This window comes from Periplaneta americana, chromosome 3, assembly GCF_040183065.1.
Source record: "Periplaneta americana isolate PAMFEO1 chromosome 3, P.americana_PAMFEO1_priV1, whole genome shotgun sequence".
Lineage (NCBI taxonomy): Eukaryota > Metazoa > Arthropoda > Insecta > Blattodea > Blattidae > Periplaneta > Periplaneta americana.
Window position 1 is genome coordinate 33,404,989 of NC_091119.1, and position 15,757 is coordinate 33,420,745.

The following is a 15,757-nucleotide window of genomic DNA, read 5'->3' on the forward strand; positions in this document are numbered from 1 at the left end:
TATCAGTATAAAGAGATTATTTTGCCTCTTTGAGGATCAAAAGCCCCCGACTTTGGTATTTTTAGTACTCTCCAGCGACAAAAATTAAACGTTCTGTATTGATAATAAGGAATCTAGCGACTTTAAACTACTGTTTGGCGACTTTCTACAAACTTTGGTTGGCAACACTGCCACTGATCAGGATTTAGTAGTGTTCAATTCTATATGAATGTTTTTTGGTTATGTAGCACATACATTATATTGTAAATGTGAACCTCAGCATTTTGTAGCTTGAAACTTTCAGCTCTGGTTAATATCTTACATTCTTAACAAGTGTAATGTTATAAGTAAAACGATGTGATTGCTTTAATCGTTGGATTATATACGTGTGGATTGTTGAGTTTGGCGACTGGTCAAATATTGAAAATGGCAAGCTTGACACATGTTTGTCGTATTTATCTTCGTCTACGTTCAGATGTGTTATCGAGGACTCTATTTATTGCGAACAGTAGAATAAATAACTTTACATGTGAACGAAATAGATTCAACTCTACGTCCACAGCTTCAGATGAAAATGAAAACGGTAAATAACGTTATAGGCCTATATGTAACATACAGGTGAGATGTTAAAAGTGTCTATCCTGAACCTGATTACATTCGTGATAGTCCTCATAGCGGTACATGGAGGATGCGCAGGGACATGTGATTCAAGCATGATGTCGCCGTACCGCACTTCAGCTTGGTTGTACGAGCACACCAGAACACCTACGGGGAGCAATGGATAGGGAGAGCGATACCTTTTGTGTGGCCAGCGCGTTCACCTGACTTAATGCTCATAGATTTTTTTTCTTTGGAGGTATGTGACGAGCGTCGTGTACGCCATCCCAGGTGATGCCAGAGCGAACCTGATTGTGCGATTCGCTGTTTTTGATGAAATTCCACACAGACCTGAAATGTTCGACAGAATCCAACAATCACTGCAACAACAGGTTCAGGGTAGACACCTTGAACACCTTCTGCAATCTATCCGTTTAACGAAAAATTATCCTCATTGCTCCTCAGAAGTTGACGTATTGATTTTATTTTCTTGGTGGTATATCGCCCTAAGTATCTTATATAATATACAAACATCTAAGCTATAGCGATCTATGGTAGCAGTGGCGAAGCTCTTAAGAGGCCTTTAAGGCTTATGGTGTCCAAAAAATTTGAGTTATTATTTCTAGTAACAGTAGGCCTGTAAGTTCATAATAATGATGTATCGCAACACTTGATTACTTGATTACACTTAGATCCTTCCATATATTAAGTTCAATATAGGCAGTGATGGAGAGAGCAGTGCGAGCCGTGAGACTTGTGGCAAAAGCCTCTAAAGGCATGGCTACGACCTTGACTCGCAAGCTTGAAGGGAGACCGGGAAGGGCGTATTGATTCGTTACATCTCCATACGAAAGGAGGCTAGCCTTCCATCACAATATTGCGTCGTGCTATTTTGGTGTTCTCTGAAAGCACTGAGTTGAGTTTAGTTTAATCAAAAGTGCATTCATGTGTGTGTTACATATTAATTTTGCGTAAAATGGCTCATACTGAGAGAACATTGAGGTCATTATTTGTACTGGTAGATTAAACCGTTTTCAAGTTGGATGTATATGAAACAAAATGTGCTTACAAAGATAGGACATTGACACCACATTTACATATTAAAATAATGGATGGAAACAAAATAGAAATTTTCCATTTTCATGGTATAAGAAATATCCTTGGCTAACACGGTGCTCTGAAACAAATAAGTTATATTGTTTTACCTAGGTAGCCTATTTTGTTTGGGGATGAAAATGATTGGTCATCATCTTCTTGTGGGGTCTGGTTCACAAGAAATTTTGATTGAAAAGTCGACAAACATCTGCTCTATAAAAAAAACCAATGTAAGCAGAATTTTCTCAGCCTAGCCAGTATTTATATCTTAGCTTCGCCACTACATGGTAGTACTATAAATCAGTTAATTTAACTAACACCAAGTTAGTGTTTTCATAAAAGACGAGTATTTTCTCTAGACCAGCAGCGTCCACACTTGTGGAATAATGGTCAGCGTGTCTGGCCACGAAACCAGGTGGCCCGGGTTCGAATCCCAGTCGGGGCAAGTTACCTGGTTGAGGTTTTTTCCTGGGTTTTTCCTCAACCCAATACGAGCAAATGCTGGGTAACTTTCGGTGCTGGACCCCGGACTCATTTCACTGGCATTATCACCTTCATTTCTTTCAGAAACTAAATAACCTGAGATGTTGATACAGCGTTGTAAAATAACCCAATAAAAAAATAAATAGACCAGTAGCAATATCTGTTAAGCTGGCAATCCTACAGAAAATTAGTCCTGTACTTACATAGGTCTACCTCTTGCACAAACAAAACAGCAACCTCCTCGTCGTTCATGTTGTGCATAGGCCTATGCAGAATCATCTTGAGTAAAATTATTTTTTTTTAAGTTGGTTATTTAACGATCTGTATTAATTACTCAGTTATTTAGCGTCAATGGCTTTGGTGATAGCGAGATGGTATTTGGCGAGATGAGTCGAGAATTCGCCATAGATTACCTGACATTCGCCTTACAGTTGGGTGAAAACCTCGGTAATCCAAGTGATAATCGAACCCATGCCCTTATGTCGCTGTCTGAAATTGTTTAGGCTCTGAAAATGGAAGGTTACCGAAGGTTCTTATAAAAACCACAGTAAACATAAGGTTCTTTTAGAACTGCCCCCTTTCCCTGCACTTCCACACCACTCCATAGTACGAACTTGTCACATCTCCCCTATAACTTATCTTACGTCTCGTACATGCGAAGTTCAATATCAATCCATTCCAAACTGCGAATGGGCATCACGGATGGTGAGGCTGCTGTCCTTGCATGTACAAGAAATAGCTACCTAAGTATGGTACCCATGTTCTCTTCTATAGGATTACCATAGAACTAATCTGTCATAACCTGTACTTCAATGCAGTAGCAATTTGTGCAGTTGTTAACATGCATATTTTTTTGTTAGTTTCTAGCAACAGTCCTTCACTCTCTCCAGTAATCTCTAGGACACTAGCATACCTTCCTGCTCACAAAAAAGTAAGACAAGTTTGGGTTGAAAATTTCAATACTGTAGAAGAACAGAAACTTGGAATTATCGATCTACATCCAGATGTATTTGGTGCACAGCCAAGAATTGATATAATTCATGAAAACATAGAATGGCAAACTAAATACAAAAAAGTGGTAAGTTATATAAACTTTTATTTACTTTGTTGTGTAATGGTAGAATAGCATGGCAAAAAATAAAGTTTCTTCCTGCATGAATTAAAAGAATGTGATTTAGAAACAAAAGAAAAAATCGTTAATATATAGGGTGGAAGTAAAATAACCTTGCAGATTTTCAGAGCGAATAGCTCATCTTGTACGTAACAAAAAATCATAATATATATTGGTGGAAGGTTAATAATTTTTTCTCACATGTTTAACAACCTCTTATTGAGAGTAGGATCGTGATTTTTGTCGATATTGATAGGAAAACTAATAAAGAATAATTTATCCCTCTGGCATATTTCAATATTGCGGACGGTTTTCGTGTAAATTTAATTTTAAAAACCTCTAAATTCAAGCAATTGCACTCTGCAAGTTAGTTGCAACACAGCGCCAGAAAACTGCTCATCTAGCGAGACACACTGAGTTTGTTGATCTCTTACATCTATATCACAAGAAGCATGTGTTCGCGGCGATATTGTCAGACTGCTGAAACTTTAAACTTAATTTTCTAATTTATCCGTGCATTTAATCATTTCATTTCACTGTACCCCATCGTCCCTTTCAATCTGCAAGGTTATTTTACTCCCATCCTGTATATCTATTTAGTATTTGCGACATGTAACGACCTGCGATTCTGCCTATGTGTATGTTTCTCCCCAGCCTAAAAACAAGTTGAGAAAAACCCGGTATTTTTTAAAATAACCTGTTCAGTAGCTTTTTTTTTTGTGGGGGTAGGGGAGTTTTTTTTCTATACTGATATTTTAATATTAAATAGAGTGACACCTGAATTGTACGATTTTGAAGGACTAGCGCAAAATCAAGTACGGTAAATTTAAATTTAGATAGGTTTTGTTGCTACATAAGTATATTCAAGTAATATCTTAACATAATATAGAAATATAGGCATTTTAACTTTGCAAAATACAACCCGAATCACGCAAATGAAGTGGGTAGGCATTAGACACACACTTTGCAAAATACTGGTTTACTAATAAGAATTAATTGTAGGTAAGTAATTATAATTGCTTACTGAATCAGCATTATGATAGCTTTAAGGCAGAATCATAAATGTGACATCAATTTTTATGTGTATTACTTTCTGGTGGTGATTGATCTCAAATGGGGCTTTTGTCGAAAATTATTAAACGAAAACTTTTTATGGGAATTAAAATTAAAAATATATGCTCAGGAAACCTTCTGTGAACCTTGGAGTATCTGTTTGAGTGCAGATGAAATATTTATTTACCTAAGATTCCTAGTCTTATTCATTTCATTTTACAATAAAATACAGTAGGCCTATTAATCCAGTAACTTTGGAAGTGAATAAATTGTTATATTAACTAGTAAATATGTATAATTTATAAGCAAAACTCCTTGACATCTTGTATGTTGTTTAATTATGTCATAAAGTTAAGTATAAATAAGCGAGTTTTATAGAGTTCCCCCCCCCCCCCCGGTCAGGTTAAATTACAACAACCTTGCCAAAAATCCTTGGCTTTCCTCATTGCCTAAATGCTTCTTGAGATAGGGATTGTGAGCTTGCTCTGCGGCATTGGTGTAGTTCTTTTGGAGAGTTACGATAGTGTACTATAATTTTTGTGTCTATTCTTAATGTTGTTGTTTTCTAATGCCAGGCGTTTGACAATAAAGTCATTTGACCTCTTGCACTCCAATATTTTTCAAAGATATTATCATGACCAGCCAATGAAGCACAGATTTTGAGGTGTTCCAAATCCATTTCTTGGTTTGAGTTGCACAATGGACAGTTAGGGGACTGATCTATTCCAATTCTATGCAGGTGTTTGGCCAAACAATCATGGCCTGTTGCCAATCTAAATGCAGCTACAGACGATTTTCGTGGTAAATCGGGAATTAACTGTGGATTTTGATGCAGAGAGTTCCATTTTTTCCCTTGGGATTGTGTTATCAAATTTTGTTTGTTGAAGTCTAAGTCTGTAGATTTAATAAATCTCTTCACAGAGTAATACGTAGATTTAGTAACAGGTTTGTAAGTAGCAGTGCTGCCCTTCTTTGCTAAAGCATCCGCATTCTCGTTTCCCAGGATTCCACAATGGGATGGTATCCATTGGAATACAATTCTTTTATTGAGTGATATTAATTGAGAGAGCATTTTAGTTATTTCTGCTGTTTGAGATGAAGGTGTGTGTTTAGAGACTATTGATAGAATAGCTGCTTTGGAGTCTGACAATATAACTGCATTTTTAAATTTACTGATGTGGCATAGAAGATTCCTGAGACTTTCACTGATTGCAATGATTTCTCCATCAAAACTTGTTGTTCCATACCCAAGAGATCTATAAAGTGAGAAAAGAGAGCACGTAACACCTGCACCGGCACCTTGTTCTCTGGAGATCAAGGATCCGTCAGTGTATAAATGAAGCCAGTTTTGTGGAGGGTATCTAATATTAATTGTCTCTAAAGACAATTGTTTTAGTATTTCAGTCTATTCTTAATGTGAGTTTGTTCATTGTTATGCACAGTTATACACAGATACATTTTTTAAATTTAGCAGTTACTGTTTTGCTTCAACTCATTTTTATATAGTTCTGTATTAATCTGTTAGTAATGAATTACGATTAAAACATTCTTAGAAACAGTATTTTAAATATCTATGGAAAAGATGAAATTAATCTGATTCAGAACCATAACATTCTGTTACAGCGATATGATCACACAAAAACTCGTGCTGAAGTTGCAGGTGGTGGCAGGAAACCATGGCCACAGAAAGGTCTTGGAAGAGCTCGTCATGGTAGCATAAGGTCACCATTATGGAAAGGAGGAGGGATTGCCCATGGTCCTCGATCCCCACAGACTTATTTCTATATGCTACCATTTTATACAAGAGTCTACGGTCTGATATCTTGTCTTTCAGTGAAACTTGCACAGGTGAGTTGTTTTGGTACACACCCAGAAACAAAATTTGGGCCACCTGAATTTTCTCCAGTTATAACATGCTCAGTGCGCACTGAGCATGTGCAGTAGGTTATAACTGGAACTTGGAAAATTCAGGTGGCCCAAATATTGTTTCTGGGTCTATACAAGATTGTCCCAAACCATATTCATTAGTGATTTATTGTATCTAATGAATTATAGATAGAACTTATGCTAGGTAAATTGCATTTGAGTGCAATAGAAGAGAATAATTTGGTTGTTTGATTGTTATTCACATACAATGGAACTTCATCAATTGTTGTTAATTTCATCCAAAAAAAATTATGAGAATTATTAGAATTGTAATAATCGAATCATTTGGGCCCATGTTATAATGACAGTTTGTCCAAAAAATGAAAGCTAGTTACAGATAAACATCCCTCTGCGAGGCTATAGCTTTGAATAAATATTATCATCAGGTTGATCATGAAAAGAGGGCCATTTATGAACCTTGTATTCCCTGCCAAGTATAACAACCCTCTCTTCAATTGGTCAGTGGCAGGTTTATTTTTTGGTGCTCGGAGTTCTTTACCAAAATTTACATATAATTTTTTAAAACAATTGTCAATATCATCTTTTTAAATTCAAAAAATCATCTCGCAAATTCTAAAAGATACTGTGCAGATTATACAGTTGAATCGGTTATTGTTGAAAGGAACTAAGTCCACTTTTTAAAGTTTTGAGATAATCTAAATAAACTGATTTGTGAATAATCTATCGAAGATTAAACCAAAATATATTGCACACATTTATTTCATGTGTACAGTATATCGAAGATTAAACCAAAATATATTGTATTAACTTCCCCTTTCGAGTAGGTCCACCTACTCGAATTGTCTTTGAAATCTTATTATTTCTCCTTTGTATTTCCAAATTATTAGCTTCTTCAATGTTCAGAATAAACTTTACCTACATTTACTATGGTTTCAGTTATATAATTTCCGAACCTAAGACTCCGTGTTCTGTTTCCACAGCACATAATTATGAATTGCACTGCATATTAGGGAAGGGAGATAAAGAAGAATTCAAAATCATGGCAGAACACTGAAAGGAAATAGGAATAATAGATTGCACCATTTTGTCTTGGAAAAATCAACTGTACAAGTGGCATGTAACAGAATCTTATCATTTTTGTTTCAGGATGATCTGCATATTGTAGATTCTCTTGAAATCCCAACAGATGAACCGAAGTATATAGAAGATCTTGTAGAGAGTCGGAACTGGGGACCATCAGTTCTTATTGTAGATGAGTATGTTTTCATTTCCTTGCGTGCCAGTTGTTAGTGCGTTTTGATTTTACCACATTTTAATAAACTAAATGTTATTTCAGGATGGACATAATGCCAAGGAATATAACTGCTGCAAGTGATTCAATACAACACATTAATCTAATGCCTGTTTATGGTAAGAAGCTTTTAAGAAAGTACATACGTAAACACAAATAGATTATGCAATTTTGTCACGTGGCCACATATCACGAAAGTTCTATAGTGTGTCATTAGTTAGAGAGGCCGAAAAGAAAGTCCATACAATGGGCTCAAGATGTGCTCTGAGTGATGTTGAGAACTCTTGAAGAGAGGTAGTAGTGATGTTGATTGAAATGAAAACTTACGAAATATGGGATAAATATTCCTCGAGAAACATTTGAAGAAAGTTATCTCCATTCTTATGGAGAAAATTATTTCCAGAAATCGATGTTTTTTTTGTATTTCACACATGCTTCTGCTATTCTATAGTTATATACTTCCTTATAATCTCCGATAACAATGGTAATCGTCCATTTATTTATTGTACTGTATATATCATGTTAAATTAAATAATTAAAATCAGAATTACTTGGTGAATATGTTGGGATTATTTTTGGTTGATGCTTGAACTGCCTGCAACAATAACAGTGTTTCAATTTCTGTTCTACAGGGTGTATCGAAAATTGTGGGCAAAACTTCAGGTATAGATTCCTCATATGTAGAGAAAAAAAAGTTATATCAACATGATCCGGAAATGTTTTGTTGCCGCGTTATTAGCAATGACAAGGAATATCATTGTGTACTCCAAAACTTTTGTTTGCTGGAATTAAATGTGCGACACATGTTGATAGTGCTCCCCCACATCTCAGTCTTATTACGTAGACACCTTGATGCACGTTACCCTGGCTGATGGATAGGACGAGGTAGACCAATTGCTTGGCCCTCACGATCACCAGATTTCAACCCACTGGATTTCTACCTGTGGGAGCACTTGAAGGCGCTTGTGTTTTCGATCCCTGTGAATGATGTAGAAATTCTTCGTTAGCGAATTTTGGAATGCAGTCAGACAGTATGAGCTATGCCAGACATTTGGGAGAATGTCCGGATGTCATTGAGATGACGAGCTGCAGTCTGTATTCAGGCAGAAGGAGGACATTTTGAACTGTTCCTGTAAGCAAATGTACACAGGCTGCATCATTAATAAAGTAATTCCAACAAACAAACATACTTTAGTGTACTTGTAACTTCTATAATGCGGCAACAATACATTTCTGGACACAGTGTTGATTGTTTCTTATCTACATAATAGGAATTCATACCTGAAGTTTTGATCACCATTTTCGATACATCCTGTATAAATGTAATACATGCATGAGAGTATTATGGCGAAAGTGACTATGAAAATAAAAGAAAACATGCAATGTATTACGAAAGGAATTGATGCTGATTTAGAGTAAATTAAAAAAATATATATATATATTTACGAAAATCATTTATTTGTGGCAATAGAACAATTTTTATCATCCAGGTACATTTTAATTTGATGATATTTCCAACTTATTACATGTAATGTTACTTCAGTGGATCTTGACATTGATTCTTCCTTCTTGAGTTATTAGGAACAGATAATGTCAGAACAGGGTTCGGTTCATTCCAAAGGCTTGAGAGGGAAAACTGTAAGCAGACTCATAAAGATACAGTAGTATGATGCAAAATTTCGGTACATCTGTACAGCAGGGCTGCTATGAAGACATCTTAAAAGCCAGTCATTTTTTCTTTCCACAAGTCTACATTAATTTACGACTTTTTAGAATTATCATTTGAAATTAGAGTTATAGTAGAACCTAGATAATCCGAACTAATTGACACCAGCAAGGGTGTTCGGATTATCAAATTTATGAAATTACTCTACCTGAAGTATGTGCTTTCCGGTATTGTAAGTACATTCAGTAATGTGTTCAGATTATCAAGGTTCTAATGTATATGTTTGTTAGCATAATATAACAGCAATTAATGTTTAAATTTCCATCTACAGGACTGAATGTATACAGCATGTTAAAACATGACACACTGGTACTCACTATGGCAGCTGTGAATCGGATTGAAGAGAAACTGTTGTTCCAGCTCAACAGACCTGACTACATGAAGGTTACAAAGAAGTACATGTTAAATCATTGTGGCTGAAATGGAAGCTTGAATTGTGATGTATACAGTAAAAGAATTGTATATTCAATTAATGTTCAGTTAATGTTTAGAAATAAATTTAATTCATAAATTACTGTGTTCTTATTCAAGAGATTGCATAGCAGTTTCCTTCAGATTGACATTTTAGCCAGAACCACACATAAGAGGTCAGATAAAATAATGAGACTGGTTTAAAAAGCACTTTTACTTACATTTTTAACCAACTGCAATGTATCACCTTCAAAGTAGTTCCCTTGAGATTGCACACATTTATTCCAACGTTGCTGCCACTGCTGGTAGCAACTGTGAAAGTCATTTGAGACCCTGTTTAATGCCTCGGTTATGGCCCTTTGGACGTCTTCTGTTTGAAAATGGCGTCCTTTGACAACTAATTTCCCTTTTGAAAATATGAAGTCTCATGGAGCAAGGCCGAGGGAATATGTAGACTACTGCAGTATTGAAATATATCAGCAGCCACATTTCTCCATTCATCTCACTTGCCCGGTGAGATTTTTTGGAACCATTTTTGCACAATTTTTTCTCATGCCCAGACCTTCAGTTAGAATGAGATGAACAGTTTTTTGATTCATGTTCAATTCTTGTGTCCCGCGCCGTGGCGTTGAGGTCTAAGGCATCCTGCCTAGGACTCGCGTTACGGAATGTGCGCTGGTTCGAGTCCTCATGGGGGAAGAAATTTTCTCATGAAATTTCGGCCAGCGTATGGGACCAGTGCCCACCCTGCATCGTGATGCACTTGGGGAGCTATGATAAGTAGCGAAATCCGGTTGCAATTACCAGCTATAACGGCTGAGGGGGGGGGGATCATCGTTCTAACCACACGATACCTCCATTCTGGTTGAATGATCATCCACCTCTGCTTTGGCATGTGGGCATGAGGCCAGCAGCCGGGTCTAGGCCCTTCACGTGCTGTAGTGCCACAGATTATTATTATTATGTTCAATTCTTGTGCTGTGCTATCATTCTGGCTGTTAATCGCCTATCAGTTCGTACAACTTCATGTACCCTGGCAATGTTGTCATCTGTCCATGCAGCTCTCGTCAAGCCAATATACACACACAACCATTTCTACTTCCTGATGGCATGCACTTTCGTATTAACCGTTTTTTCGCATTATCCAGTCTCTCTTCCCAGTCATTTGCCCGGTTAATCGAGAGTATACTGTATTGTGACTCAGCTAGGTGGGTTTAAGGTTCTGGTGAAATCCTTCTGGTGCGCCTTTTGACCCTGTCCTCAAAGCATATTACACTTCAGACTGACGTCACCTGTACACCAGTCAATCAGAATACTATAGCCAGGCAACATTCAAAACATAAGAGATGCGTTGAAGTTCTAAGGCCTCCGATTTTTTTCGCAGAACTGGGAGCTGATAGAAACATGAGTTCGGCTTAAAAGACGCAAGCACTCTTTGTGAATGCGTGACATAGATGGCAGCACAGAAACTTAGTGGTAGTAGCTAGAGTGAGAAACAATTCTGATACTTAAAATGGCGACGTTCTCATTACAGGAACAGCATCTAATCATTCGTTATCTCCATTTACATGGTGCTACACCCATTGAAATTCTTAGTCAGTTGAGATATGTAGTAATGATGTCATGAATGTGTGTTCGTGGGCGCTGTAGTTCAAAGAAGGCCAAGTGTCACATGACACTGAGCCGAAAGAATCTTGGCCTTGCACCATCCGGTCTGACAACATGATGGCGCGATTGGAAAAACTTGTTCTGGAGGATCGCTGGTTCACTGTGGAAGATATCACCTCAAAAGTTGGCATTTCCATGGGATCTGTGCACACAATCCTGAATGAGGACCTGAAAACATAACACAAGAGTTTCTTCATGGAAACAAATTTGAAGTAGTTGCTTTGCTCCCTACTCACCTGAGCTGGCTCCTAGCGATTTTTGGCTTTTTCCAACAATGAATGACACACTCCGCTGTCATACATTCTCCAGTCACGCCACTATTGCATCAGCGATTTTCCAGTGGTCAAAACAGACCCCTAAAGAAATGTTTGTAGCGGCCATATCATCGACATAGTGAAAAATGCCTGCATCCGCAGGAAGATTATGTTGAGAAGTGGCAGAAGTTTCAAATTTTTAGGGCAAGTGTCAGAAAAAAATTGGAGACCTTAAAACTTGAACGCACCTCATAGCACTTTCACTCTCATCTCATGCATGATGTCATTGTTCTACATAACTTAATCCCCACTCCAGTATGACTGGTAGGAGCATTTGGTTTTTGCGCAATTTGAAATGTATGTCGCTGGGCTATACATCATACCGACACTGTTTTGATTAATATTATTGAAATGAGTAGTGATGGTGGAATGATGGAGGGGGAAAAGGGAGAACCCTGGAAAAGACTCTCAAGAACACTGGCTTTCTTGGCCACAAATACGATTGCCATCACCAGGATTCGAATCTGGGTCTGCAGTTATCTATAAGCCATTGTTTTGCCAAATGCGCTATCAATGTGGGATTATACACCGTTTCATAAAGATTTGAGGGGTTAAAAAAACTTTATTGCTAGTAAACTATTGAACTTATGTTAAGAAACTAGTTCAGAACAAACGAGGAATTCGGTTTTTTTTTTTTTTTTACAAATGTTCACACTATAGTCTAGTTCTTGTCACACTCATATCAATATGGGCCAGTTGATAGTGTCAACTGCTGCAATGATAGGCTGTCTTAGATCTCTGATATTATGCGGCATCAGTAGGATGAATACCCTGTCTCTGATTTAACTCCACAAAAAGAAGTCGCACGATGTCAGGTCCGGTGATCGTAGGGGTCACATTATTTTTGACATGTCCAGTTATCACAAAGCTAAATTTGCTGTTGATTTCTGTAGGCTGCGCACAAAACATGTCCACACGATCCCCATCTTCCTCTCAGGTTAATGGGCGACCAGTTGATTTTCTTTTGCACAGAAAACAGTTTCTTTCATTATTTTCGAATTGAATTTTCACTAGATGGGTTCTTTTCGAATTTTCTACAAAATGCACGTGGGTCAGTAATCGTTAATCTAGTAGTGTGAAATTCCAAAACGCAGAACGATTTCTCCACACACATAGCAACCACTGGGCAACAATAAGTAATACGAGCTGCAGCTGAACAAAACAAAACGGCCTAGCGGCAGGAATGTGAACTCTGGGCTTAACAAAACATACAAACTGTTTGAGTTTCTCGTTCGTTCTGGACTGGTTTCATTAATGTAAATTCAATAGTTTATTTACAATAAAGTTTTGTAACTCAATCTTTATAAAACATGGTGTAAACTGTAGCTTAAAAATGGCACTATTTTAGGATATTATTGTGATGTATCAAAGTACATATGATATTTCCGTGCCGGAATTCTGCATTATCATATGTTGAAGGATGGGTGGAGCGGAGAAAAATTCTCTCCGGCACCGGGAATCGAACCCAGGTTTTCAACTCTACGTGCTGACGCTTTATCCACTAAGCCACACAGGAATCCAGTTCACTTAGCAATTTAAGACGGCGCTCATTCAGTCAGATCCCGCCCACTTAGTCACTCGAAATGAGTGCACCTCTGCAAATTAGTGTGTTGGACATCGTGCCGTCACACATCTGTGACACAGTGTATGAGGGTTGGCCACTAAAGGGACACTGAGAGGTGGAACTTAAAATGAGAAGATTCAATCCGACATAGGAACTGAAATTCGGTGTGGCTTAATGGATCAGTGGCATCAGTATGTAGAGCTGAAAACCTGGGTTCGAGTCCTGGTCCAGAGAGAATTTTTCTCTGCTCCACCCATCCTTCATCAATTATCCTAGGAGATTAGAAAATACAAATGCGACATACTGCAAATAAAATTTAAGAAAACATCACACTGCATATAATCCTTCCTTTTTTAAAACCTCTTATTTAATGATGGTGTATCAATGAGCAGTTGTACAGGGTGAAAGAGGTATAACTACATCAATTTTAAGAACAGAATCTTTAGGTTGTAAGTACCAAAAAAATCAAATGTAATTTTGGTATTAGAATAATAGTTTAGCCGAAAAACAATTATTTGTGTCTGAAGTTTGAATCCTACTTATAGTAAATATGCATCCATAGATAGTTGCTAACCACTAGGATCGCTAATATTGCCTCATTACAGACAATGCCAAATAGTACCGGCACAATCTATTGTTGTCCTAGCACCCTCACAACTCAAGCTCCGTAACTGTATATACTAGACTGTGGTAAAACTATTAGGCATTGAGACATATGAGTGGTAAGATATCAATGTGAAGAACAAGCCGAAAAAATATTCCTTTGTAATATCTTCGAAAAACACATTAGTATAATAACGTACAAAATTAACTGATTAAATTTCCGTCATACTGTAAATGCATTTTTAATCAGTAAATTTTATACATATCCAACAGTTTTACTATAAATGGGATTCAAACTTCAGATACGATTTTTTTTTTTTTTTTTTTTTTCCAGCTAAACCGTTATTCAAATATCAGAATGACATTTCACTTTTTGGTTACTTTGGGATTAAACATTTTCATGAGCTGAGTTTAACCATTTTCTTGAAGGACACCATGTTTTTAAGAGTTGGCGGTTGTACTGTCGTTTCTCAACCCCCTATATCAGACGTCTCAATAGGGCCTCCTCGGAGCACTTCCTCCTCTCTCTCTCTTTTTTAATGTAAGAGTGGAACAAGATGCGGGACCAGTTTGTGCATCTCCGGATGACGTCATTGGCTGCGACGTTTGAATAAACATCTGCAACCGTTCCAATGTTGTCTCCATTTCCGAGGAAAGGATGTCCTTATTACCGCATATGTATGAAGAAATAAAAGCTTTCATAGTTACATGAAATTGTGGGAATCGAAAGTGTCAGTGGGTAACTGTTACTACTTCATTAATCAAAAATTGTTACCTAATTTGAATCAAGACCAGATTTAAGATTTGAATAATTCTAATTTAAAATAATTGTGGACATCTGAGATGTTTTGGTTATTGTTAATTATTGAAACCATTACGAAACATTATTTAACTATTATTGTAATTGATATATTAATATCGATGTGTCGTAAGAATACGTACCTTAACAACAAACAAGTTTAATTGTAATTGAATTATTATTATTTTATTTTATTAAATATAGTATAAACTTAAAACAAAGAAAGATACCACAAACCACTTACTAGAAATGAAGTACTGTTGTTGTCTAGTCAACTGTCCGAAGACAGGTGTGAACCTCACAAATGATACCAACAAGGCACCACTTATGAGGCAACTAGGCCAGGAGATAATGGGATAGGGTGGCCAGTTCCTTGTGTTTAAATAATTACGTAATATGTATGGTTCTTCATGCTTCAGATCCCTTCGTTTTACTTATTAATATGTAACTAGAAAATAAATTATTTATTATTATTATTATTATTATTATTATTATTACTACTACCGCAAACTACTTAAGAAATTTTATTCCTTCCGAAAACAACCGTCTATTGTGACAGTACAACTCAAAAGTGCAGCTTTGTAGCATTTCTCCCGCGACAGTTACAACTTAGCTCGCTCATGCTTGTGACATGAATCAGATCGGCTATCTTTGGGTACTGCGTTTATCTCTTCAGCTGACTACGTTATCTACACTAGCTCTTTGTAACAACTTTTATGCGTTGGCCTTGAGACACCTGCCCTATATGAAAGGAGGACCACACCTGTCTTTGGTCAGCGGGTCCTTCGGACCTAGCCGAGATGCTTACTTGAGTCCACCGATCGTTCCCACCTCTGCCTCCTGTGGGATGCATCTCTATGCCATGACAGGCTAGCATAGATAATTACCTGTTGGTCCGCGGGAGATATTTAATATCTCTCCTACCACTCATTTCTGAGAGGCATTCCTCGATCCGCCACCTGGGGACACGCCCTCTAGGGGTTACAGGTTCCCCTGAGGTTCCATCAAAATATTGGGAAGCAAGAAGGATGATGACTTCATTGTTAAATCCACAGCATTAGATACACACACACACACACACACACACACTTTTTGGTTACTTACATCCTAAAGAGTCTGTTCTTAAAATTAATGTAGTTATACCCCCTTCACTCTGTATAGCATTGGTGAAAGAGG

The 15,757-nt window shown here is 37.2% G+C and overlaps 1 protein-coding gene across 1 annotated transcript; it reads left to right on the forward strand.

Annotated features, from left to right (window-relative positions):
- The first annotated feature begins 163 nt into the window (after positions 1-163).
- Positions 164-9,734, forward strand: mRpL4 (mitochondrial ribosomal protein L4). The gene is made up of 6 exons (XM_069820256.1): positions 164-562; positions 3,015-3,232; positions 5,942-6,166; positions 7,352-7,461; positions 7,542-7,615; positions 9,494-9,734. The coding sequence occupies exons 1-6, from the start codon at positions 406-408 to the stop codon at positions 9,640-9,642; spliced, it is 933 nt and encodes a 310-aa protein (XP_069676357.1). The 5' UTR covers positions 164-405; the 3' UTR covers positions 9,643-9,734.
- The last annotated feature ends 6,023 nt before the right edge of the window (positions 9,735-15,757 follow it).